This window comes from Scyliorhinus torazame, chromosome 28 (genome assembly GCF_047496885.1).
Source record: "Scyliorhinus torazame isolate Kashiwa2021f chromosome 28, sScyTor2.1, whole genome shotgun sequence".
Lineage (NCBI taxonomy): Eukaryota > Metazoa > Chordata > Chondrichthyes > Carcharhiniformes > Scyliorhinidae > Scyliorhinus > Scyliorhinus torazame.
This window is the reverse complement of record NC_092734.1, coordinates 29,331,130-29,358,853: the sequence shown is the minus strand read 5'-3', so window position 1 is coordinate 29,358,853 and position 27,724 is coordinate 29,331,130. Positions and strand designations below refer to the sequence as shown.

The 27,724-nt window shown below is 47.1% G+C and overlaps 1 protein-coding gene across 1 annotated transcript in view; it reads right to left on the bottom strand.

Annotated features, from left to right (window-relative positions):
* Positions 1 to 1,215: 1,215 nt before the first annotated feature.
* Positions 1,216 to 27,724, bottom strand: part of LOC140403634 (annexin A4-like) — a 67,403-nt gene continuing 40,894 nt past the window's right edge. Inside the window, exons 9-12 of the mRNA XM_072491778.1 lie at positions 14,061 to 14,156; positions 11,707 to 11,765; positions 5,706 to 5,828; positions 1,216 to 1,450 (exon numbers count right to left, since the gene is read on the bottom strand). Coding sequence (XP_072347879.1) covers positions 1,385 to 1,450; positions 5,706 to 5,828; positions 11,707 to 11,765; positions 14,061 to 14,156 — 344 coding nt within the window. The 3' untranslated portion in view covers positions 1,216 to 1,384. The remainder of the gene's footprint in view (positions 1,451 to 5,705; positions 5,829 to 11,706; positions 11,766 to 14,060; positions 14,157 to 27,724) is intronic.

Genomic DNA, 27,724 nt, shown 5'->3' with positions numbered 1-27,724 from the left:
TGAAGCAAAATCTTTTTTTAAATTCATTCATGAGATATGAGCATCGCTGGCTAGGCCAGCATTTATTGCTCTCCCTGTGGGCATTTAAGAATAATCACATTGCTGTGGGTCTGGAGTCACATGTAGGCCAGACCAGGTCAGGACAGCAGATTTGAAATGAAATGAAATTGCTTATTGTCACAAGTAGTCTTCAAATGAAGTTACTGTGAAAAGATTTCCTTTCCTAAAGGACATTAGGGAACCAGATGGGTTTGTACGACAATCGACAATGGTCCCGTTAAAGACTTTTTATATATTTTCTATTGAATTCCAACCCAGATCCTCTGGAGGGAATAGGTGGTGGTGTAGTGGTAATATCAGCGTACTAACAATCCTTAAAACCGGCATATGCTGTGGGTTCAAATCCCACCGTGGCAATGATGGAATTTGAATTCAATAAAATCTGGAATTAAAAGCTAATCTCAGTAGCAATGCTCACATATTAGAATGAATTCTAGCCCCAACCATACACTTAAACCTGTGCCTTAGGAAGAGATGGAGTTAAAACGTCAGCTGAGCAGATTGAAGTATCAATACACCTATTGGCATCTACAGTACCCGGCAGGCTCTTCTACATAGCTCTGTTAGTCTGGATGACCACCCAGGTCGCATCACCATTGAGGAAAATGAGGATGAGAGGGCAAGGTAGCATTAGCTCCAAGTATATTGATGAATGGACTTCACATCAGAGCCTATAATTGGCTAAAGTTATGCAGGAAAGAAAATGACTCAGTGAAAAGGTGAATTACCCAAAAGGGTATTCAAAAAAGACAAAGAGACACAGGAAAATCAGCTGGAAGTTGTCACAAATTTTATTTTTAAAACATAGGCCAAGATCTTCAAATCACAGAATCGATAACATTAAATAATACAGGAGATGCAAAACCCTTAACCAAACATTTAATACCATCATGCTGTGCACAAAAAAGGGTTGAGAGTTCAAGCAAACATGAGATGCCAATTTAGAAATAAAAGGGTTCCATTGCTTACAGTTTTCAATGCTCGGCATATTAAATATAATTTAACTGCTGCCAAAGAGGTTGCGAACACTAATCTTTTGTATAATGTAGACTTTTGTTTAGCCAATTGTTACCAAAATGGCTGTTCGTAAAGAACAAAAATGTACTGTTTATCTGGAGTTTGTGGAAACACTGGTTTAAACATGGCATTTGTTAGCAAACAAGTTAGGGATTTCAGGATCCAAGTTCATGTCTGGGCTGTTTAAGTTAGAAACCTCTAATACCTCAAATGTACAGAATACAAGTAAATGGTGGTAAACAAGACTGTGTAGATATACATTTCACATTTGAAGTCTCAAAGTCATGGCCTTTTTGGTAAATGTGCTTCATTCATCTTCATCCATCCCACAGAGGCGCAGCAAAGTTTTCCGATAATCTCCTCCTACATCACCCTGGAGAAAATAATAAAGGTCATATTAATATCAGTCAATCCAGTTAGCCATTTCATCGCACTTGTCACGTTGTCACCTGCAGCATATTACACACCTCGAGCGCAATTCTTCCAAAAAATGACTGTGTCATTTGGAGCGGTTTTCACGGGGTGATTTCCGCTGAGTGTTTGGGCGGAGCCAGGTCACCCACACTCAAGTCATATTTTTGGAGCTTGGGGAGTTTTCTCCCTGAAAAATCCCAGTTTTATTCTGGAGTGGAAATCTCACACCAGCTCCTCAGAGATCAGGGTGCCATTTTTGAAGGGTACCCATAATGCAAAGTTAGGACATCACGACCCCAAAAGACATGGTCAATAACCCCAACCTTCAACGCCAGAGGGTCAATCTTCCCATCACTAAGAATCCACCTGACCCCCCCCGCCATCCAAGCATGAGGGTGACCCGGCCCCCACCTTGTGAGCATACCTCGCTAAAAGGACATTGAGGGCCTCCCTCTTTCAGGCCCCCTCTCCATCCTCCCCCCCACTTCGTACACCTCCCCTTTCATGGGCGTGGTCCCCCTCACGCCCCACCCAGTGGCACCCTGGCAGCGCAAACCTGGAACCCTGGCAGCGCCAACCTGGAACCCTGGCAGCGCCAACCTGGAACCCTGGCAGCGCCAACCTGGAAACCTGGCAGTGCCGACCTGGTGTCCAGGCAGCACCAGGCTGGCACTGCCAGGGTATCAGGTTGGCACTGCCTGGGTTCTACTTCCCGACCACCTGGGTGATCCAGTGGTCTCCGAACCTCCTGGAGTGGCCATATGTCTGGTTTCCGTTTCTGGAGAAGAGTACTAATTTGTGCGTGAGGCCTCGCCGGTGAGGCCGGTGAATACCGGGAGCTGGGAGAAGAGCTCAAAGGGCCTGCGCATATTTATATGAGCCTAATGTTTCATTTAAATAAACTGATCTGGATCACACCCAGTGAGGGCATGATCCAGATCGCATGGGCACAGCGGTTTGGGTGAATCGCAACTGGCACGAATCCCGTTTTTGGCCTCTCCCGCTATGTACCCGACATAACAGGATCGGCGCCGGGTGCAACGCGGTGAAAGATCGCGCCCCTTAATTATTGAAACTAAGAGACAACATACTGGTAACTATTGACTAACTGCATAGTTATCCAACTGTGTCACAAATAAAGAAATTTTTTTTTACCAATTGTTTTCTGTCCTTTCCTTATCAAAGGGAGGCTGCAAGGCCTAGAAAATCTAACAGACACAACGTTAAACCCGTTTTCTACCAGTCGAAACATTAGGCAGCAGCGGTATTTTGCTAGGATGAAGATTCATTATCCCACGTCTCCACATTGAGCTGCTTGACCATGAACGATTAAAAAACTGAATGGGAATGGGAGGGGTTTGGCAGAATGGAGAACAGCGACAGCTGCCGCCCAAATTGCAAGTGAGGAATCAAGGGATCAAATGCCAGAGCTGTTGGAACAGGCGACTGGGCAAATAGTAGAATGAAACAATTGGCTGGAGTCCTCGGTGTGCTCCTGGCACCCGACATGTCCCAATATGCATGATGAGTACAAAGGGTAACTGTACACCGGCTCGACACCAGGATTATTAGGCCCCAACTTTAAAGTAAATGAGGCAGTTATCCTGTTATGTGAACAGTGCACCAGTAGTGATCTGCCAGTCCCAAATGGACTCTGCAGGCTGCCTGACCAAGTTGAATTAAAAATAATACACGCAACCCTACATCCCACTCACAACTCCAACCACCCCCCACAACTTGGCTTTTTTATCAATTGTTCAGCGCACAACTGGCATCCAGTGGCTCTTTGCAGACTCTCTCGGAGCACCATACAATTATGCAAATAAGTTGACATTTGTTTATGGAGCATTGGTAGCCTATTAGAGTCCAGGTACAGGTCTGGTACTGGGCATGTTATTGGCTCTGCTGAATCTTTCTCGGTTTCCTTTTGACTACTTGCGACACTCGGCACAAAATGCCAGAAGTTAGAGTCATTGCTTTCTCTAAAATGCAGTGAGATAAGGGCCGGAATTCTCTGACTATTCCCGAGCGGCGAGATTCTCTGGTCTTGCCGGCAGCGCACCCCAGCTCACGGGTTTCCCAGCGATGTGGGGGGGGGGGGAGGGTTCCATGGGAAATTCCATTGACAGTGACGGGAGCAGAGAATCCTGCCGCCAGCGAACGGCGCGCTGCCTCCCGCCACCGCGAAACACTGGAAAATCCCATCCACAGTTTCCTGAGCATTAATTTTTGCATCCTAAATTCTGTACAGACTCATACGTTTTGTCCAATTTCCAGTTTGAACACTCAAACTGCTCGAAGAGGTGCACAATGCAGCAGGAAACGATTTCCCGTCGAGGCACATTTCATGGTTAGAAAAAATTAAGTTGTCTCACGAAAAGTAAACTACTGTTCATTCTCAGCCATAGCCAGGAAACCCTAGAAATGGGGAACGTCAGAAGACTTGAGGCTTTGCAGAGTCAGTGAACACTGTAAGGTCTGGAGTGTTCTGTGGACAACATGAATAATCTTATAATTTTCTCCTTGTTTGCAAAAAACAGTTGTGAATGGTAACATTGTGCGGTGCAGCCCACATTTATATCCATTCTCAGGCTTCCTTCCAAGCAGTTAGGTACCGATCTTCAATCTGTGAAGTACAGAGCAGTGAAGAGCAACTGGATACAGCAGTATGAGTGGAGACTGGAGTTTTCTATAGCTGCTTACCTATAGGGCGACCAGAGAATCCCGCCCGAGGTCACTGGACTTTTCCATTGTCCGCGTCTGGCCCCTGGCGCTCTTGCGCCGGGGGGGGTAGAAGAATCCAGCCCACACTTTATGGACCCAGGTTGTCCCAAAAAGGGAGAAAGTCCAAAATCTTTACAAGCTCAGTTAATGATCTTGGTCGCACGATATTGTCAGTGGGAGGTGATAGTGTAGTGGTAATGTCACTGGACTAGTTCTCCAGAGACCCAGGCTAATGTTCCAGAGAGAAGTTGAAATCCCAGCATGACAGCTGGTCGAAAATAAAATAATATATATTTTTTAATGAGTCTGGAATTAAAAGCTCGTCATGACCACAAAACTAACATTGATTGTCAAAACACCTATTTGATTCACTGATATCCGTTCGGGAAGGAAATCTTCTGTCCTTACCTGATCTGGCCTACACGCGACTGCAGACACTCACCAACATGGTTAACTCCCACCTTCTCTTTGAAATGGCCTAGCAAGCCATTCAGTGACATTACCATCACTGAATTACAAACTAACAACATCCTGGGGGTTACCATTGACCAGAAACTGAACTGGACCAGTCATATAAGTACTGTGGGTACAAGAGAAAGTCAGAATCACTACGGAGTTTCTCAGGTTAGTGTCCTAGGCCCAACCATTTACAGCTAGTTCGTCAATGACCTTCCCTACATCATAGTGTCAGACACCGGAATGGTTGCAATGTTCAGCACCATACGCGATCCCTCAGAGACTGAGAGCTGGATTCTCCCGCCTCGCTCAGCGCAAGAACGCCAAGGGCGAGAGGTGGACAATGGAGAACTCCATTGACCTCGGGCGGGACTCTCCGGTTACCGGGAAAACGTGGCCGGAGAATCATGCCTTGAAGCAGTCCATGTCCATAGGCAGCAAGATGTTCAGGCGTGGGCTGATAAGTGACAAATAGCATTCATGCCACATAAGCAATGACCATCTCCCAAGAGAGAATCTAACCATCTCCTTTGACATTCAATGACATTACCATCACTGAATTATAAACTATCAACATCCTGGGGGGTCACCATTGACCAGAAACTAAACTGGAACAGCCATATAAATACTGTGGCTACAAGAGAAAGTCAGAGGCTTGGAAATTCGTGGAGAGTAGCTCACCTCCTGACTCTCCAAAGCCTGACCACCATCGACAAAGCACAAGCCAGTGGAGTGTAATGGAATACTCTTGACTTGCCTGGATGAATGTAGCTCCAACGCACCACAAGCAGCTTGACACCACCCAGGACAAAGCCACCCATTTGAATAGCACCCGTCCAACACCATCAACTTTCACTGCTACACCACATGGACTGAAGCGGTTCAAGAAGGCAGCTCACCACTACCTTCAAGGGCATTAAAGGATGGACAATAAACGCTAACCTAGCCAGCGACGTCCAAGCCTCATGAACAAACAAAACGAAACATGCAAGAATGTTTGGTAGGTTTTAAGTGCGTGACGATAAGGGACATACCTCAATGAACGAATACAGTGACTTCCCATAGAGTCTTAGAAACTCAGTTTTGATGTCAATCATATCGACTTCACACCGAGTGATTATGATTCGAGTGAGGCTTCTGTCATCTGTACCAGCACCCTGACAGAAACAGAAGTTAAATCCCATGGTTTTGAGTACACTGAATGATCAGAATGAAATACACACACATGTACAGTTAAACAGATATTTTTGTGCTTCTGGATATAGATGCCGGTGCTGTGAAATAGCTTACCTTTCATAGGCTGGATTTTAATTATCTAAAACCTAAGGCTTGGGGTTGGCTCAGAGGCGGTCATTTCTCAAAGCTGGCCCCAACCCACCCACATTTTTGTGTAATGAAGGGTGGATAGCCAACTTGCTCTCAGGGGGGCTAATTAATTATCTAACGAGACTGGCAGCCTCTTATTGAACCAATTTCTGCTATTTACCTGCAGCCTGTCAGGTTTCCCAGGCCACAGGAAACTCAGCAGCGGAGGGGAGCGATGGGAGCTTTTACAGCACTGCTTAGGGGCCAAAAAGAAAAGGAGTGTTTCACCCCGCCCCTTACGCCTTTCACACTCCCCCACTGCCTCAAATCACCAACCCCCACAAATAATAATAATAATCTTTTGTTGTCACAAGTATGAAGTTACTGTGAAAAGCCCCTAGTTGCCACATTCCGGCGCCTGTTCGGGTAAGCTGGTACAGGAATTGAACCCGCGCTGCTGGCCTTGTTCTGCATTACAAACCAGCTGTCTAGCCCACTGAGCTAAACCAGCTTCTGTATAGGCCTTGAGGTCAGGACTGTGTGCTACCTGGAATGAATGAAATTAAATGAAATGAAAATCGCTTATTGTCACAAGTAGGCTTCAAATTAAGTTACTGTGAAAAGCTCCTCGTCGCCACATTCCGGCGCCTGTTCGGTGAGGCCGGTACGGGAATTGAACCCGCATTGCTGGCCTTGTTCTGCATTACAAGCCAGCTGTTTAGCCCACTGCGCTTGAAACCCCCTCGCGAATGAAAACCCCTCCAGCAGTTTTGGAGGGGGAGGCCTGCCCAAGTGGAAGTTAAGTTGTCACTCAAGCGGACTTCTGGGTTTCCCATCCAAAACTCCGCAATTTCTGCAAACTAAATCTTCCCTTGTTAATGTCCAGACAGTAGCTCATCCGTTATGGCACAGAGCAAATCTCACCTGTGCTGCCTCAAAGCATGTTCACGAGTCTCAATCTCAGAACCGCATGCAATGACATACCCCTTGTCACTTTCCCATTCCCAGACCAACTCTCTGACTCTCTTTGACTGATCTGCTGTCACTGTATCACATTAAGGAGTAGCTACATGCCCAAATGCACGGCTGAGACTGTCCAAACTCATTTCACACATAGCAGGATAACATTTATCCATCTGTCTGGGCTGAATTTAAACCCATGTCCTGGAAGTCCCAGCCAATCTAGCGGGATGATAATGCTAACCTACTGCATCATACCGTTCCCAATAACTTCTGAAAACAACATGTGGCAGCTAAATGCAAATGACCGGGTGGCATGGTCACAATCACACAGTGTCAACAAGTAAAAATAGCAGAGTCAACACAGGAGTGTGCTCCAAGTTCATTGGAATATAAATAAATGCATAAAATGTGAATATCTAACTTTGTTTTGCCCTGCATCTTTTAAAAAGTTTAACATTTTCAATAAAAAGGAATTTGCAAATGAAAAAAGATCATAGCAAAGTCTAAAAGGTATTGAGGTGGATTCTCCATTGTCCGATCCTGGTATCGGGATTCCCAATCGGGCGGAAAATGGCGGATCGCCCCAAAAAACGGGATTGGCGCCAGGTGCCAGACCTGCTGCAACGCTCTGCTTCCCCAATGCGGCTGTAGCGAGTTTCCAGACAACCCATCCCGGCTTCCCACCCCAACCCAGCGGGACAATGAAAATAACTCATTAGAGTTGGGGATCTTCCCTGGGATGGGACTGCTAATGCTCCTCTTCCTTTTTGCAGCCTTTAACACCCATTAAACATTCACTCAGTATGTAAGACTTAAGGTTTTCCCATCATAAATTGAAAATGTGCTCATCTAGACAGTAATTTAGACAGTTACTCATTAATTCACAAATACACATCCCTAATGATGTGCAAATATGCATCCCTTTAAACAGTAAGTCAGCATGGAAGAAATAAAGTTCTCTCATAATAGAGTGAAAGTGATCCCACCTGTAACCCAAACCCTTTTTAAAAGACTCTGTCAGTATGTCAAGTTTAAAGGTTTGTGAGATAAAGGTGAAAGTTAGCCTTTAAAGTGGTGGAAAACTTTGAAGTGATTTTCACACAGTTAATGTCATTGCCTTTTGAAGTATTGATGGCAGTGTGTATGGCGAGGAGGCCGAATGCTTTGAACTGGATTGTTTACATTGAAATTCACACTCGATTGCCCCCTAAAAGCATCGTGATTGACAGCTCGCTGGAATGTCAAAGCGATGAACCAGATTGTTTATTTTTATAGCTCTGCTGAAGTCCATTTGGTCAGGGTAGCCAGTGATTCTCTAACCACATTTTGTTTTTATGAGTCTGCCTCTTTGTTCTCGAGGAAAGAACAGCTATGGGGGCTGCCCCTTCACTTTCTACGAAGCATTCGAGACCGAAGAGGCAGATTCAAAGAAATTGTGGTTAGAAAAACAGCTGCTACCTTGTCTTAATGGATCCCCGCAGAGCTATAAAAATAAACAATCTGACAATTTGCTCTTAGACTTTTGCAGTTTAAGGAATGGGTGCCCTAAAGGCCGTTAATTATTCCAATTAAATACTGGGAAGATCAAAGTCATCATCTTCAGCCACAAACTAAGGACGGCACAGTGGTTAGCACTGCTGCATCACAGCACCAGGGACCCGGGTTCGATTTTGGCCTTGGGTCACTGTCTGTGTGGAGTCTGCACGTTCTCCCCGTGTCTGCGTGGGTTTCCTCCGGGTGCTCCGGTTTCCTCCCACAGTCGAAAGATGTGCAGGTTAGGTGGATTGACCATGATAAAATTGCCCTTCGTGTCCTAAGATGTGCAGGTTAGGTGCAGACTCGATGAGTCAAATGGCTTTCTTCTGCACTGCAGGGGTTCTGATTCTTTGAATCTCCGTAACTGATTCTATCCATTTTCCTGTCCAAGAACTAGACTGTTTACAACTTTAGAATCCCATTTCACTCCAAGCTGGACTTCTGTGCCCATTACTATCCCATCATCAAGCCCACCTACTTCCACCTTCATAACATTACCCAGCTGCTGCTGAAACCCTGATTCATGCTTCGTTCAGCTCCATACTCAGCTATTACAGTGCTTGCCTTCCTCCATGAACTTCAGTTCATTTGAAACTCTGCTGCCCACATAACAACTCACACCAGTCCCATGCAGCCCGTCACCTACGCTGACCTATATTGTTTCCCAGACCAACAACACCTCAAATAATTCTCATATTCGTGTTTAAATCCCACCATGGTTTCATCCCTACGTATTCTATAATGTGAATAGCCTTACAACTCTCCGAGAACTCTGTGTTCTTCCAACCCTGGCCTCTTATTCATCCCCAATTTCCTTATTCCACCTGGGGTTGTCTAGACCCTAGCTCTGAAATTCCATCCCTGAAGCTCTCTGCCTATCTCTCCTTTGACAGAATCACCCAATCATTATGGTGCAGTAGGAGACCACAGCTCTTCGAATGAGCAACTCACTTACTGGCACTCCCCCCTGCCTTCTCCCCATAATTCTTCCTGTTCAGATAACAGTCTAACTCCCTTTTGAATGCTTCAGCCTCCACCACGCTCGCAGGCAGTGCATTCCAGGCCCTAACCATTTGCTGCGTTAAAAAGTTTCTCCTCACATCACTTTTGCTTCTTTCACTAATTATTTTAAATACTTAAAACCTTACCTTACCTGGCTTAAAACCTACCTAGTTTTTGACATTCACTCTAAAATCAAATGATATGGATCAGCGCCAGATCTTGTCTGCTTATGTTCGTCTGAAGCAGCTTAGGATACTTTACAAAATTTAAAATGTTCTATATGTTGTTGGGTGTTCATTTCTAAAATCGCTGAAATGGAACAAAGGGTTTATTCAGACTTCTGAATTATAGTCAGTAGCGTAGTGGTATTGTCACTGAACTAGTAATCCAGATGTGGGGTTTGAATTAAAATTTTAATTTAATAAAAATCTGGAATTAAAAGTCTAATGATGACCACAAAAACCATTGTTGTGAAAACCCATCCGGTTCACTCATGTCCTTCAGGGAAGGAAGTCTGCCATCCTTACCCAGTCTGTCCTACGTCAATGTGGTTGACTCTTAAATGCCCTCGAAAATGGACGAGCAAACCACTCAGTTCAAGGGCAATTAGGGATGGGCTGGGCAATAAATGAACATCCACCCACTGAATAAATGAAATACGTTTATTGCGTTTATAGACTGGACGAGCAAATTGCACAACGGCAGACCAATGTTCCTCATATTTATTTAACCGGTGTTTAACTACATCATAAATTGTTGCTATGTTTGGTCTCATTGCACTCCACTGATCTAGACCAAAAGAAAGTCTCTATTGTTCTCTGAGTAGGTGGAGTGACAGATCGTAGGTGGAGTGACTGATTGTAAAGTAGTAATGCTTGCTTTACTGGCTCGATAAAACTACTCAAATCTTATTACATTAGCTCATACAACAGGCCGTCAGAGGAGACATGGTGAGCATTTCCATAGACACCGATCTCTGGATTATATGAATTACCATGGCACTAACAATTAGGCAGATCTTATTTGAACTGCTGAATGGACTGTTTTGAATTTGTAAGTTTCAATTTAGTCACATGTGGAAACTAACGCTGCTTTCAGGCAATGTCACTGAGGGACAGCATGTAGATGAGAAATAGGAGGAGGGCAAGGATGGATTCTTGGGGACACCAGAGTTAACGGTGTGGGAACAGGAAGAGTAGCCATTCCAAGTGATTCTCTGGTTATGAGTGTATAGATAAGGGCAGTCCAACGTGGACAGTGGAGAGGCTTTGGAGGGGGACGGTGTGATGAAGCATGTCAAAGGCTGCTGACAGCTCAAGAAATGATGAGGGAATGTTTACTTTTGTCACAGTCACACAGGGTGTCATTAGTGACTTTTGCAAGAGCTGTTCCTGAGGCAGGGGTGGAAATCTGATCAAAGAGATTCAAACATGGGAGTTCCAGGAAAGGTCGAAACAGACCAGGGGAGGGGACAACACATTCAAGAAGAGGAAATGGGAGGTTGGAGTTCAGACAGTAATTTACAAGAACAGTTTGGTCAAGGATTTGGTTTTTTTGAGGAGAGGGGTGATGATCGCAGACTGAAAGGAACAACATCTGAAGAGAGAGAGAGAGAGAGAGAGAAAACGTTAACACAATCAGCTAAAATAGTGTCAGTTGCTCTGAAATTGTGGGGACTAAACACTGTTGTTATGGACTCTGGGATAACACAGGCTGCAACTCGATGCAGCTTTGACCAAAAGATACTCCAGACTTTGACGTAAGTTCAATGTGATTTATTGAACCATTAGCACAGTTCTCTGAGTTTGCCTCTCCTGCTAATCTTGCGAGAGTAACTCAGTCCAACTAACCAGTCTGCTGTAAGCCACGTAGTGGGTGTGATGTTTCTGATCTGCCCCTGTCCTACTCTCTAAGTGTCGCTTGTGGAAAGAGTCAGAGCATGTGTGCCCCTGTCCTTATATATGGGTTGTGTAATGCCCCCTTGTGGTAGTGTCACCTCTGGGTGGCTTGACTGCCCATTGGTCGTGTCCTATTCTATGTGTTCATTAGCTGTATGTCTGCATGTCATGACGTCTCTGGTGCTCCCTCTAGTGTTTACTTAGTCGTAGTGTATTTACATTAACCCCTTGTGTATTTACAATGATGTATATCACCACAAACACCAATATTGTTACAATTGTGCATAATGGAGGCAAGTTAATTAAAGCAAAAACCTTCTTTGATGCTTACCGACATAGCTTCATAAAGCTTTGTTGCAAAAAAGCTAGCTGGGTTCTTTGCATATTGCACTACAGTAAACAAAAGACAAAAACATAGTGTAAACAAACGAGGAACACTACGATTGAAAAAGGACAAGACAATGGATAGAATGCGCCTTTCATGCAAAAGCTTGTTGAATTGGTCACAAAATCTGTACAAATATAACTTTTGTATACTTTATAAGGGACTGGGTAAGGAGAAAGATCAGGGATTTCATTTTAAAGACACATTTAAAAGTTTTGTTGTGATCATGTCAGAGGGACTCCGGAATGGGTACACTATGATTATTGGCCCCTTTCATCACCTAAAACATTCACTCTCTTCACCACCAACACACAGTGGCAGCCGTGTGTACCATCTACAAGATGCACTGCATCAACTCAACAAGGCCTCTTTGACAGCACCTTCAAAACCCATGGCCTTGGTCAGATGAGTAGATGCACAGGAACACCACCACTTGCATTTCCCTCAAAGTGACACACCGTCCTGACTTGGAACTATGTCGCTGTTCCTTCACGGTCGCTGGGTTAAAAATCCTGGACCTCCCTTCCTAACAGCACAGTGGATTTCTCTACACCACATGGACTGAAGCGGTTCACGAAGGCAGCTCACCACCACCTTCTCGAGGGAACAAACGTTAGCCTAGTCAACATCCAGAGAATGTGGAAACGGATGTGAATGGCTCAGCTGGACATGGACTTTTAAGGATGCAGGTAAGGCATTTCAGGAATTACAGGAATAGAGAGACTACCTGGGAACGCTGTTACCGGAGAGTCTCACTCTTACCTGGAGGTTCTGTTGCAGGATCGGAGGGATTCCGGACACTGCTTTCCCAGCATTGTCTTGCATAGCATTCCTCAGAACACCTCGCATCTTCAATCATTCCTCATTACATTCCCATCTGAGGAACCAACACTCAGACTCCTTCTATTCCCTCTTGCATCCATGTGTCACTGGTAACCTTCACAAATGTTGCCCTTCTCTACTGTATACACACAAGCAATTACTCATAACCTCTGCTTTCTCCCCTTGCAGGTGAAGTCAGAGACATAGGAGGGTGGATCTCCAGTGACAGGAACCTTGAGAGCCACTGGCAATGCATGCCCGCCTAGCCCACTGAGACGGAGGTCTTGTTCCAGTAGGCCGATGTCAACAACAACCTGCGATGAATATCTGAGCATCCTCAGGTTCTGCTTCTCACGCACACCTTTCTGCCCTGTGGGGGATCATGTGACTGAGGTGAAGGGGGCCAGTGCTGATGGTCTTCCTGCTGGTATTGGTGGAATTGATGCTCCCTTTGCTCTTCAGGTGGTGCAAGGTAAAGCTGCCATAGCTGCTCCGATGTCATGATAAAGGCTGGAAGCAGGGAAGTGCGCCTGAAGGTGAAGGAAGTGCAAGACGGGTGAAGTAACTTTCCCAGAAGTTGGCAATCATTCGTTGAGTACTGTCACTCAGCCATGGGTGGTGCTCTTCAGTTTCACTGGTTAAAGTCTTCCTAGCCTGTCAGTTTCAATGAAGAAGCACTGCCCACCGTTTCCATTCCGCCCCACCCCCGCACACTTGCCTAATTAACCTTGGTGGGTCATGACAACTCAAGAAATAGGTTCTTTGGCTGTTAAAGCCAGAATCCTTGGTTAAAATTGAACTCAATAACCAATTTGTATATTGAAATGCCTTACCTGACAGCCGCACCAGAGTTCCCTTCACACCCACCAGAGTAAAACCAGGAAGCAGAATGATGTTGGGATCCCGACCCAACATAAACCTTTAGCGACTTAACTCCTCACATGCACCCAAAACTGCCTCCCTTTGCCTGGTAAATTCCCCCCAATGGGTCCACTCTTTCCAATATTCAGCTGTTGGAAATTTCTGCTCATCCATATGGGTAGGTGGTGGCGTAATGGTATTGCAACTGGACTAGTAGTCCAGAGACCCACCATGGCAGATGGTGAAATTTCAATTCAATACAAATCTGGAATTAAAAGTCGAATGATGACCATGAAATTGTTGTCGTAAAATCCCACCTGGTTCACTAAATGCTCTTCAGTGAAGGAAATCTGCCGTCCTTACCTGGTCTGGCCTACACGTGACTCCAGATCCACAGTGGGTGACTCGGAGATGGCCTAGTGGGCAATTAGGGATGGGCAATAAATGCTGGACCAGCCAGCATCGCCCACGTCCCGTGAATTTAAAGAAATTCCAGTTCTGGATGTCAGACACCTAACCTTCCTTCAAAGACAAAAGACTTGCAATCCACAATTTTATTTGGAAGTTATACATTCCACAATTGTAGACCTCGTGTGAAAACATGATGTAATTCTTACCCAGGGCTAGCATTCCCATTTGGAATGTACCAGACATTTCATCTTTAATGGTGTCTTCAATATCCTTGTTCGTTATTTGATAGTATTCTTCAAACACTACAAACAAAAGAGAGATGGGGATCTACATTTAGAAAATTGAAGATAATATCAGCAGCCCTTTCACATTATCAAACAATTTTAAACTGCTGCGTGAGCCAATAGTTCATTGCACAAAAAGACTCTTTCCACGATTGATAAAATTGAAGTTGCCAAAGACATTGTGGGTAAATGTTACAAACCTACACTCCCGGTAAGTGCCTTGCTTGACAAGAACATACAATGAAGAATCAGGCCAAAGGTTAGTGTATCTGACTCACGGCACTGCCAGTTTCTCAGCCATTAATCAATCACCATAAATCTCAACTGTACTCACAACCCGAGCCAGGAATGCAACCTCACAAAGTATAACCTTGTGTTGCTGTCAATCATCCTACTCCAATGACAGACAGTCCAAGTATAGGTCTTTTGCATTCAGTTTTTCTCTTGGGGATAAGACCCAGTTCTTTCCTCATGATGGCACACAGTGCTTTGGGCATCACCTTCAAATCGTCAGGTTACTTGAAGGGAAATTTGCAGTCTCACGTGCAGAGGATTCCTCTGACCAAAATCCAGCCGGGACTGATCAGCAGCTTTAAAGAACGCAGCGATTTGTAAAAGTGAAGAGAAAGTCAAGAGCATGCATTGAAGTAATAAGAATGAGCAGAAAAGTGTTGGGAGGACAGGCTCAATTCCCTACGCACAAATCTAGAAGGAACGGTGGAGGGTCACTTGTGCATAAAGAATGGCCTGTATGTAGTTAGCACCTTTAACAAAATAAAATGTCTCAAAGCTCTTCATTAGAGCATTATAAAACAAAATGTAAATACCAAAGCACATAAGGAAATCATAAATCATACAAGCATTGCCAGAGAGAGGGATGAAGTCAAATAGCCAGAGGACAGAGTTTGAGGTGGGGACTAAAAACAATGGCCTCAGTCTTCCCAATATTATTAACAGAATTGATAAGTCACCAATTTGTTTTAACCTGAGAATTGTGTATGACATGATGAGACCTGCCAAACGGGATGGAAATAAAATATTGACACAGTGAGGGTTGCAAATTATGGTCAGCTGTAGGAACAGGTGACTGTCATTGGTTGATGATTTCAGCCAGAGCAGAAGAAAATAAGGTGAGCTTTCTAAGATCAAGGGAGCTTGCAACTTAGATTATATAACACCTTGGGCGGGATTCTCCGTCCCGCCAGCCCTGTTTCCTGGCACGGTGCACTCACGCCGGCAGCGGGATTCTCCGTTACCACAACCAGTCAATGGGGTTTCCCATTGTGGCCACCCCCATGCCTCCTTCTGCACTCTATGTTCTATGTTCTATGTCGGGAAACCCAGGGTGCGCTGTCGGCAAAGTAGAGAATCCTGCCAATGTGAATCCCGCAGTGTATTTCCCATATTCACAGAGATAAAGAGAGCCAAGCTTGATTCTTCAGTGACTCATGTGAGCTTAATATAGAGATAAACAGAGCAGGGAATTCCAGAGCTTAGCGCCTTGGCAGCTGGAAGCATGACCAGCAAATGGTGGAGTGATGAAAATCAGAGATGCCCAAGAGACCAGGATCAAAGGAGTGCAGAGACTCAGAGAGTTGTAGGACTCGAGTAGGTTAGTGAGATAAGGGGAGGGGAGGGGGTACAGTGAAGCCACAAAGGGATCTGATAACGAGAATTTTTAAAATCCAGATGCTAATTGACCAACGTTGGCTCCCGGTCTATGAGCAGACAAGTAACAGGAAAACAAGGTTTGCTGCAAGTTAGGATACTGACAGCAGGGAGTTTGGAGGAGTTCAAATCTCCAGCCTGTTTACTAGTCACCAGGGTCTTCACATGGTTCTGGAAAGGTAGAATAGATCCTCTGCTCGAGACGATAAGTCTCACTATTTTGCATTCACTTGCTATTGGCTAGGGTCACAAAGTGAGACTATTACACTTTCCAAATATCCCAAACCATAAAATACCAGAGCAAGATAGAATTGAAAGACACTATTGTGCACATACTGGTCGGGTTTACCGGCAGCGCCTGGCCACTGTCGCAGTCACTTAAGAGAAATGCACTTTCTCTTTGGGAAATTGAGGTGATTTATGGTGATTGTCCTTTTAAGGGCAACACAGCAGAGTAAGGGTCACCTGGCTTGGGGGACCAATTGGGACGCAGAGTAGGTAATCACTCTTAGGCAGGAGACATGTCGGGGACTAGGTGCAGCCATATGGCTGCTGGACCGCTGTCCAGGTCTTCTTATTAATCAATCCTTTGTGTTTCTTTTTTTTTAAATTTAGAGTACCCAATTCATTTTTTCCAATTGAGGGGCAATTTAGCATGGTCAATCCACCTAGCTTGCAGATCTTTGGGTTGTGGGGGCGAAACCCACGCAAACACGGGGAGAATGTGCAAACTCCACAGTGACCCAGAGCCGGGATCGAACCTGGGACCTTGGCGCCGTGAGGCAGCAGGGCTAATCACTGCGCCACCGTGCTGCCCCTTTGTGTTTCTAATGAAGGCTGTGGAGGTGCATCATTACAGAAATTAAAACCGATAGTACAATATTTATGTTAGAATCACTACATGTAGAAGGCGGCCATTTGGCCCATCAAGTCTGCATTCCATCCAAGCCCACAACCCTGCCTTATCCCAATAACCCCTTAACCTAACCCACACATCTTAGGTCACTAAGGGACAATTGATCACTACCAATCCACCTAATCTGCACATCTTTGGACTGTGGGAGGAAACCGGGGCACCCGGAGGAATCCACGCAGACACGGGGAGAAAGTGCAAATTCCACAGCCTTCTGTGGCAAAGAGTTCCACAGATTCACCATCCTCTGGCTGAAGAAATTCCTCCTCATCTCAGTTTAAAAGGATCGCCCCAAGGCCAGAATTGAATCCAGATCCCTGGCAATATGAGGCAAAGTGCCAACCATTGTGCCCCTGTGACACACTGGTGGCCAGAAAGTTGTCATCAAGTCAAGGTAAAGTCGCCATAGTCCCAGATGACCTTATGCTGCTTTCCTCTTTGAGGGGGAGAGCTAACTGATGGTGATTTAACCAGAGGGTCACCACACCTCAGGCGAGGGGCAAGGTTGAGAAGGCGGAGCGTTCGTGAATAACCTCCCAGACCCTCCCATGAAGAACCGCCAGAAAATCGGCATCAGGATAAGGCTCTGGTCAGACCCCATTTGGTGTATTGTGAGCAGTTTTGGGCCCCGTATCTAAGGAAGGATGTGCTGGCCTTGGAAAGGGTCCAGAGGAGGTTCACAAGAATGATCCCTGGATTGAAGAGTTTGTCATATGAGGAGAGGTTGAAGACTCTGGGTCTGTACTCATTGGACTTTAGATAGATGAGGGGGCATTTTATTGAATCTTACAGGATATTGAGAGGCCTGGATAGAATGGACGTGGGGAGGATATTTCTACGAGTAGGAAAAACTAGAACCCGAGGGCACAGCCTCCTGAAAGGTTGATCCTTTAAAACTGAGATGAGGAGGAATTTCTTCAGCCAGAGGGTGGTGAATCTGTGGAACTCTTTGCCGCAGAAGGTTGTGGAGGCCAAATCACTGAGTGTCTTTAAGACAGAGATAGATAGATTCTTGATTAATAAGGGGGTCAGGGGTTATGGGGAAAAGGCAGAAAAATGGGGATGAGAAAAATATCAGCCATGATTGAATGGCGGGGGCCAGCATGGTGGCGCAGTGGGTTAGCCCTGCAGCCTCATGGTGCCGAGGTCCCAGGTTCGATCCCGGCTCTGGGTCACTGTCTGTGTGGAGTTTGCATTTTCTCCCCGTGTCTGCGTGGGTTTCGCTCCCACAACCCAAAGATGTGCAGGGTAGGTGGATTGGCCACACTAAATTGCCCCTTAATTGGAAAAAATGAATTGGGTACTCTAAATTTATTTAAAAGAAAGATTTAATGGCGGAGCAGACTTGATGGGCCGAATGGCCTAATTCAGCTCCTGTGTCTTATGATCCTTTGGACACAGGCAACACACTCAGGAAACAAGTGTCATTTTCTAATATTCAATTTTAAATACAAATGAATCTGCATAAGGTTTAGTTAGCACTTTGTGAATGGCATTAAAGCACCATTCAATCTCTCCTGGAACTGGTCCAACTCCCCAAGATGGAAAAAGATTGTAACCCAGGATCTTTCGAACTGCAATATTAAAATCGTATGTCAAGCACATTTATTGGCTTTAGTCCACTGACATATAAAAAGTAAAATACAATATTTTGTATAATTCTTTGTAGTTCCTGAATGGTTAAGTGACCTTGATTTTCCCTTTTGTTTCTAGTGAGCTTAGGAAAAACTGGAGTAGCACAATAGCAGGGCGGTACAGGCCCCAGGGCTCATCAGTAGGATGAGTAAATATCAATTATATTCTACAGGGAGTGTCGATTTACTGGTTAGTGGAGCTCTATGCTGCAATTACAACTCTCAGTTCACTGCCACGTCAGTTTAGCAGCGATGCCCAACATGGAAAACTTAGCCGTACTACACTTATGCAGCCATTTTAACGAATCTATAATGATTATGTTTCAAATAGAACTCATGCTGTGTGCAAAGTTGTTGACTGTCAGATTGCCAGCAGCCACACAAAACACTTGGGATCAGATCAATCCATGCTGAGGAACGCTCATGAAAATTACTTGTCAAGAGAAGAAAATAATAAAGTAGCTCTGGAGCCTGTCAGACAAGTAAAACTGCTTTCACTCTGGAAGGATCAATGGATTATTACGGGTGCGATTGAACAGCCATGCTACGCCCGAAAAGCAGCTCGCCGCGGCGCAGCGAGGCCGATAGAAGCCGGGAGACCCCACTCCCTAGATCTACCCGGCTCGCAGCGCCTCGCGAGATCTAACATGATCTCGGGAGATGTTGCGATGTAAATCCCGCCCATTGTGGGTGGGATCACTTTTAGGCAAATCTGCATATTACAGCGAGACAGCTCTCACTAATATGCAGTTTCCCAAGGTAACCGAGGCATTGAGATCAATCCCCTTCACCTCGGAGACCTCGGGCGAGCACTGTTCTGTACTCATCTCCACATACGGGGACCAGACGGAATGGCATTCGTGAGGGTCTTCCAGGGGATCAGAGCCCCCAGGTGCATGCCATTTGGGCAGGGTGGTACCCCAGCACTGCTGGTGCCACTCAGGCAACCTGGCAGTGCCACCCAGGCAACCTGGCAGTGCCATCTGGGTGCTGGCCTGGCACTGCCCAGTTGGCACTGCCAGGGTAAATATAAATTACCCTGAAAAGCATGGTGGCGATCAGGCCAGGGTGTGCCCTGTGTAGGTGTTGGGGTGGGGTGGAGAGGCGGTTTAGCTCAGTTGGCTGGACAGCTGGTTTGTGATGTAGAGCGAGGCCAACAGAGTGTGTTCGTAAGTGACCATCGAGTGGACATTAAGGGCCTTAACTGGAGCAAGGGCAGGTTTTACATCTTGCGGTCCTGTCCGCCCCACCGTAAAATTGCTTCCCAGAGGGAATCTCACCCGTGTAATTTTGCCTTCCCCCTCCGTCTCAAAACCCGCCAATTCAGGCCCAAGAGATATTCTGGACTGTTGCCCAATTTTCACTGGGATGGAACAGGTAGATACTGATAGACACTTTTCTACGCAGATGAAATGCATTAGGTAGAATGACTGATAAATTGGGTTTTACATAATCCATGGTAGAAAGGGCTCATGAGGTGAATGTCCTTTCTCATGCCCAATTGTTACAATGGTGGGGGGGGGGGGGGGGGCGAAGATAGAACCTGAGTGTATATAAACGCCAATCACTGTCCGTGCCATTTTCCCTTCCAGGGAAGTGGTTTCGATGACGGGCTCACGCAATGATAGTATTTCCGTGCTCCGAGAAGAGAAACGTCACTCAGCACAATTGTGGTATGTCCTCTTTCTAAAGGTCTTCTGTAGATATGATTATAATTAGAATTGTTTTTCAGCCAATTTCTTATGCAAGTGATTTAATACTTTTCTTTGAAACCAAATATTGACATTTTTCTTCCACCAGTGAGAATGATGAAGTCGTGATATCCTCCCTCCACTGAGCTCTCAGCAATTTTATTTCCCAGTCTCCATCTGTTGTATTGATTAGCAATCCCAGATTTGCTACTTAAATATACAGTATTTCTTGGGCCTCGGATAGCAAATGCACTCGATAAAATCCAAACCTTTCAGAGAACAGCAAACAAGCAGGGCAGCCAACAAAGTGATAAATGGCCAATTTGCTTTTGTATGTTTACAATGTTGATCCATAGAATCCCTACAGTGCAGAAGGAGGCCATTTGGCACGTTGAGTCTGCACCAACCCTCCGAAAGAGCACCCCACCCAGGTACACTCCCCCGCCCTAATGCTGCAACCCCATAACCCCACCTAACCGTCACATCTTTGGACACCCAAGTGGAAATTTACCCTGGCCAATCCACCAAACCTGCACATCTTTGGACTGGAAATTGAGGAAATATTGGCTGGGGCATCAAGAGAACTTCCTGCTTCTTGCTAAATAGTGTGTGATCGATAATATTAGAGTGAGTGTGGGAATTTAGAGATTGCTCCTAAAGTAACTCCTAAATTTAGCTCTTAAAAGCTCCTAAATTTACAGCTTGCTCCTAAAGTACCAATGCTTCAATTAAACATTATTTCTTAACCAATTTTCAAATATGAATCTTGCTAACACTAAGCGACGGTAATAAATTTGTAACCCCGACCTCCGGTGGCGGCTATGAAGGAGTAAGTCGCACATTTGGTGGCTCCCGCTCGGGTCGGACTTTTGGACCTTTTCCCCCGATTTTCTTCTTTTTAAAAAAATATATATTTTATTCAAGATTTTTTGGCCAAACATAACAATACAGTTTTTCTTTTTAACAACAATAAAACAATATAAATAACAGTGGCCAGTTTTAAACAAATAAATAAATAATATATAAACAAAAACTAAATGGCAACTGCCTTATCACAAATAGTTACTCTCCAAAAGTACAATCCAACAGTCCAATATACATTACCTAAAACAAATGCCTATACATATACAATGACATCCCTGAGAGCCCACCCGGGTCCTCCCCCCCTCCCCTGGGTTGCTGCTGTTGCCTTCTTTCTTTTCCATTCCCTCTATCGTTCTGTGAGGTAGTTGACGAACGGTTGCCTCCGCCTGGTGAACCCCTGAGCCGAACCCCTTAATACGAACTTGATCCGTTCTCGCTTTATAAACCCTGCCATGTCATTTATCCAGGTCTCCACGCCCGGGGGTTTGGCTTCCTTCCACATAAGCAATATCCTTCGCCGGGCTACTAGGGACGCAAAGGCCAAAGCATCAGCCTCTCTCGCCTCCTGTACTCCCGGCTCTTCTGCGACCCCCAATATAGCCAACCCCCAGCTTGGCTCGACCCGGACCCCCACCACCTTCAAAAGTACCTTTGCCACCCCCACCCAGAACCCCTGTAGTGCCGGATATGACCAGAACATGTGGGTGTGATTCACTGGGCTTCTCGAGCATCTCCCACACCTATCCTCTACCCCGAAAAATTTACTGAGCCTTGCTCCAGTCATATGCGCCCTGTGTAAAACCTTAAATTGTATCAAGCTTAGCCTGGCACACGAGGACGACGAGTTTACCCTACGTAGGGCATCAGCCCATAGCCCCTCTTCGATCTCTTCCCCCAACTCTTCCTCCCATTTCCCTTTCAGCTCATCTATCATGATCTCCCCCTCGTCCCTCATTTCCCTATATATATCCGACACCCTACCATCCCCCACCCATGTCTCTGAGATCACTCTGTCCTGCACCTCCTGCATCGGAAGCTGCGGGAATTCCCTCGCCTGTTGCCTCGCAAACGCCCTCAGTTGCATATACCTAAACGCATTCCCTTGGAGCAACCCATACTTTTCCGTCAGCGCTCCCATACTTGCAAACGTCCCATCCAGGAACAGATCTCTCAGTTGTACTACCCCAGCTCTTTGCCATACTCCAAATCCCCCATCCATTCTCCCCGGAACAAACCTATGGTTATTTCTTATCGGGGACCGCACCGAGGCTCCCGTCCTTCCCCTATGCCATCTCCACTGCCCCCAAATTTTTAGTGTTGCCACCACCACTGGGCTTGTGGTGTATTTCTTCGGTGAGAACGGCAACGGTGCCGTCACCATTGCTTGTAGGCTGGTCCCCTTGCAGGATGCCCTCTCCAATCTCTTCCACGCCGCTCCCTCCCCTTCTCCCATCCACTTACACACCATTGAGATATTGGCGGCCCAGTAATAATCGTTTAGGCTCGGTAGTGCCAGCCCCCACTATCTCTACTACGCTGCAAGAACCCCCTCCTCACTCTCGGGGTCTTCCCGGCCCACTCAATACTCATAATACTTTTCTCAATTCTCTTAAAAAAAGCCTTCGTGACCATCACCGGGAGGCACTGAAACACAAAGAGGAATCTCGGGAGAACCACCATTTTAACCGCCTGCACCCTACCTGCCAGTGACAGGGACACCATGTCCCATCTCTTGAAATCCTCCTCCATCTGTTCCACCAATCGTGTTAAATTAAGCCGGTGTAAGGTTCCCCAATTCTTGGCTATCTGAATCCCTAAGTACCGGAAGTCTCTTGTTACCTTCCTCAGCGGTAAATCCTCTATTTCCCTGCTCTGCTCCCCCGGATGCACCACAAACAACTCACTTCTCCCCATGTTCAATTTGTACCCCGAAAAATCCCCAAACTCCCCAAGTATCCGCATTATCTCTGGCATCCCCTCCACCGGGTCCGCAACATACAACAACAAATCATCCGCATACAAAGATACCCGGTGTTCTTCTCCTCCCCTAAACACTCCCCTCCACTTCCTGGAACCCCTCAGTGCTATGGCCAAGGGCTCAATCACCAATGCAAACAATAACGGAGACAGGGGACACCCCTGCCTCGTCCCTCTGTGAAGCCGGAAATAATCAGACCTCCGTCCATTCGTGACCACACTCGCCATCGGGGCCCTATACAGCAACTGTACCCATCCGATATACCCATCTCCAAAGCCAAATCTCCTCAGCACCTCCCACAGATAATCCCACTTCACTCTGTCGAATGCTTTCTCGGCATCCATCGCCACCACTATCTCCGCTTCCCCCTCTGGCGGGGGCATCATCATTACCCCTAGCAACCTCCGTATGTTCGTGTTCAGCTGTCTCTCCTTCACAAACCCGGTTTGGTCCTCATGGACCACCCCCGGGACACAGTCCTCTATCCTCGTCGCCATCACCTTGGCCAGAATCTTAGCATCCACGTTTAAAAGGGAAATGGGCCTATAGGACCCGCATTGCAGCGGGTCTTTTTCCTTCTTTAAGAGGAGCGATATCGTTGCCTCTGACATAGTCGGGGGCAGCTGCCCCCTTTCCCTAGCCTCATTAAAGGTTCTCGTCAAAAGCGGGGCCAGCAAGTCCATATACTTCCTATAAAATTCCACCGGGAATCCGTCTGGTCCCGGGGCCTTCCCCGCCTGCATGCTCCCAATCCCTTTCACTACCTCCTCCAACTCAATCTGTGCTCCCAGTCCCGCCCTCTCCTGTTCCTCCACCTTAGGGAATTCCAGCTGATGCAGAAAGCACATCATTCTCTCCTTCCCTTCCGGGGGCTGAGCTTTATATAATCTTTCGTAGAATGCCTTGAACACCCCATTCACTCTCTCCGCTCCCCGCTCCATCTCTCCCTCCTCATCGCTCACCCCCCCTATCTCCCTCGCTGCTCCCCTTTTCCTCAGTTTGTGGGCCAGCAACCGGCTCGCTTTCTCTCCATATTCGTACTGTACACCCTGTGCCCTCCTCCATTGTGCCTCTGCATTACCCGTAGTCAACAAGTCAAATTCTACATGTAGCCTTTGTCTTTCCCTGTACAGTCCCTCCTCCGGTGCCTCCGCATATTGTCTGTCCACCCTCAAAAGTTCTTTCAGTAACCGCTCCCTTTCCCTACCCTCCTGCTTTCCTTTATGTGCCCTGATAGATTTCCCCCGATTTTCTACCGGATTTGAACTGTAAAACTGAAGACAGCACATGTGTACTGAATTCCCACATCAGTGCATGGAGAGAAGGACTAGAAGTGCTCATAAAGGCAGAAAGAGAAAGACAGAGAAGGCTTGGGCTGAAGTTGCAACTGGAGACAGCATGGTGGAGGACCGGACCTCTGGTTTGTCGACCCAGCGATCAAGTTATTCAGGAAGGCTTTGCTAAGCAGAAACGGGACTGCTTGGACCCGATAAAAGAGTCGATTGAGCGGCTGGAGCTTAGATTGAACGCCCAAGATCGGGCGATCCAGAAGGTGGAGAAGGCGCTGGCTGAGCAGGAGGAACAACAAACTGCGGTGGAGTTGGAGGTGGGGATACTGAGAGACCAGCAGAAAAGCTCCTGGAGAAGGTGGAGGACCTAGAGAATAGGTCCCACCGGCAGAACTTGAGAATCGTTGGGCTCCCGGAGGAGTCCAAAGGAGCGGACGCTGGGGCATATATCGCAGATATGTTTGAGAAGCTGCTGGGGGGTGAGGCATTCTCCCAACCCTTGGAGGTGGACAGTGCTCACAGAGCACGCGCGAGGAAGCCGCGAACGGGAGACCCCCCGGAAGGCAATGGTGGTGAGATTCTACAGGTACTTGGATAAGGACGCATTCTACAGTGGGCCAAGCAGACACGGAGCTGTAAGTGGGACAATAGTATCCTGCGGGTCTACCAAGACCTGAGTGTGGAGGTGGCCAGGAGAAGAGCAGGCTTCAACCAGATTAGGTTGATCCTTTTTAAGAAAAAGGTGAAGTTCGGACTGTTGCATCCGGCCCGTCTCTGGGTCACGTACGAGGAACAGCACTTTTATTTTGAGTCGCCTGAGGACGTGCTGGACTTCGTGAAAAGGAAAGGGTTAGGGTTAGGGTTAGGAAAGGTTTAGGGAAAGGACTGGTGGTGGACTGAGAACTTTGGAACTTTGCTGCAACGTTTATGTTTTTTTTTCTTTTTATTTCTCTGTTCTTAAAAATAAAAGTTTCTTGTTTTTCGTTTTGTGGAAGCTGTTTGTAATGCCTTCTGTATTGATTTGGGACCAGTGGCAGAGCTGAGTGAGTTAAGGTTTTCATTTGCACTGTTGGGGGATGGAGGTGTGCTGGTTTAGATTTTGGTGTTTTTCTGTCGGGCAATTGTGTAAGGATTGTTTGATGTTGGAGTGTGCTTGTATGAGCGGGGGGGAGGGTATGGAGGGAACAATAGGTGGGAGACTATCCGGCTCCAGGGATGGGGGCCACCAAGCTAGCTGGGCGGGCTAGCTTACGGAAGCGCAGTGGGGGGTGTGCATATGTTCGTTTATCAAAGGGGTTGGGTTACAGGGTGTTGTTACTAGGGGGGTGAGGGGGGGGGGGGGGAAATGTTCTGCTGACGAGGGAGGAACTTAGGCCAACGGGACAAAGAGGAGGTTGGGGGCGGAGGCTGCCTGGGGGCGGTGCAGAGCATGGGCTGGAGGCGGGCCCAAAAAAGGGGATGGCTGATCAGCGAAGCGGGGGGGCAATGAGCCCCCCAACTAGGCTGATCACCTGGAAAGTCGAGGGTTAAATGAGCCGGTCAAGAGGGCACGTGTGTTCGCGCATCTTAGGGGACTGAAGGAGGACGTGGTATTGTTGCAGGAGATGCACCTTAGAGTAACTGATCAGATTAGATTGGGTCAGTCAGGTCTTTCACTCGGGACTGGATTCAAAGACTCGTGGGGTCGCGATCCTGATCAATAAGCGGGCGGTGTTTGAGGCGGGTAGAATAGTTTCCGATGTGGGAGGTCGGTACATTATGGTCAGTGGGAAACGGGAGGGGGTGCAGGTGGTATTAGTAAATGTGTATGCGCCAAATTGGGATGATGTGGAGTTTATAAAGAGGATGCTGGGGAAGATACCGGACCTGGACTCACACAGGTTGGTCATGGGAGGGGACTTTAACAACGTTATTGACCCTGGACTGGACCGGTCAAGCTCAAAAACGGGCAGGGTGCCAGCAATGGCAAAGGAACTAAAAGGGTTCATGGAGCAGATGGATCCATGGATTTTGGGCAGCCGAGGGTGAAAGAGTTCTCCTTCTACTCACACGTGCATAAAGTGTACTCCCGGATTGATTTCTTCATTTTGGGCAGGGCCTTACTGGCAGGGGTGGTGGACACGGGGTACTCGGCGATCACAATCTCAGACCATGCTCCGCACTGGGTTAACCTGCAAGTTAGTAAAGACAGTAACCAGCGCCCGCAATGGAGGTTAGATGTGGGACTTTTGGCTGACGAAGGGGTGTGCGAGCGGCTGAGGAAATGTATTCAGAACTACCTGCAGGTCAATGACACGGGGGAAATTTCATCAGCGATGGTCTGGGAAGCACTGAAGGCGGTGGTCAGTGGGGAGCTGATCTCGATCGGGCCCATAGGGAGAAGGTGGACAGGGCAGAGGCGGACCGACTCGTTAAGGAGATATTACAGATCGATAGGAGGTATGCGAAGACCCTAGAGGCAGGGCTTTTAAGGGAACGGCGGATGCTACAGACGGAGTTCAGCTTGTTAACCACAGGGAGGGCGGTGGAGCAGCTGAGAAAGGCGAGGGGGCGATCTATGAGTATGGAGAGAAGGCCAGCAGAATGCTTGCACAGCAGCTTAGAAAGAGGGAGGCAGCCAGGGAGATAGGGAAAGTGAATGACAGATATGGGAACCTCATTGGAGATTCAGCAGGAGTGTATAAGGCGTTTAGGAATTTCTACAGTAGGCTGTATAGGTCGGAACCCCCTACAGGGCCGGAGGGGATGAGGCACTCCTTGTGGGGGGCTGAATTTCCCAAAGGTGGACAGGGAGCTGGGAGAAGGGCTGTGGGCCCTGATCGGGTTGGAAGAGATAGTGGAGGGTCTGAAGGCCATGCAGTCGGGTAAAGCCCCGGGGCCGGACGGGTACCCAGTGGAGTTTTATAAAAAGTTCTCTGGGATATTGGGGCCGGTGTTGATGAGGATGTTCAATGAAGCAAGGGAAAGAGCGGTGCTGCCCCCGATGATGTCACAGGCCACGATTTCGCTGATTCTGAAGCGGGACAAGAGCCCGGAGCTGTGTGGGTCCTACAGGCCGATATCCCAGTTGAATGTGGTCGTCAAACTACTGGCCAAAATTTTGTCCTCCAGGATTGAGGACTGTGTTCCGGACGTTATTGGGGAGGACCAGACGGGGTTTGTTAAAGGTAGGTGGTTGGTGGCCAATGTAAGAAGGTTGTTAAATATGATCATGATGCCCCCGGAAGGTAGGGAGGTGGAGGTAGTGATCGCAATGGATGCAGAAAAGACTTTTGACCGGGTAGAATGGGATTATCTGTGGGAGGTACTGGGACGGTTCGGATTTGTGCGGGGCTTTTTTGACTGGGTCAGGTTGCTGTATCAGGCTCCTGTGGCAAGTGTACGGACGAATAGGACAACATCGGAGTATTTTAGACTGCTCCGGGAGATGAGACATGGATGCCCCCTCTCCCCACTGTTGTTCGGGCTAGCTATAGAGCCATTGGCAATTGCTCTGAGAGCCTCAAGGGGCTGGAAGGGGCTGGTCCGGGGGGGGGGGGGGGGGGGGGG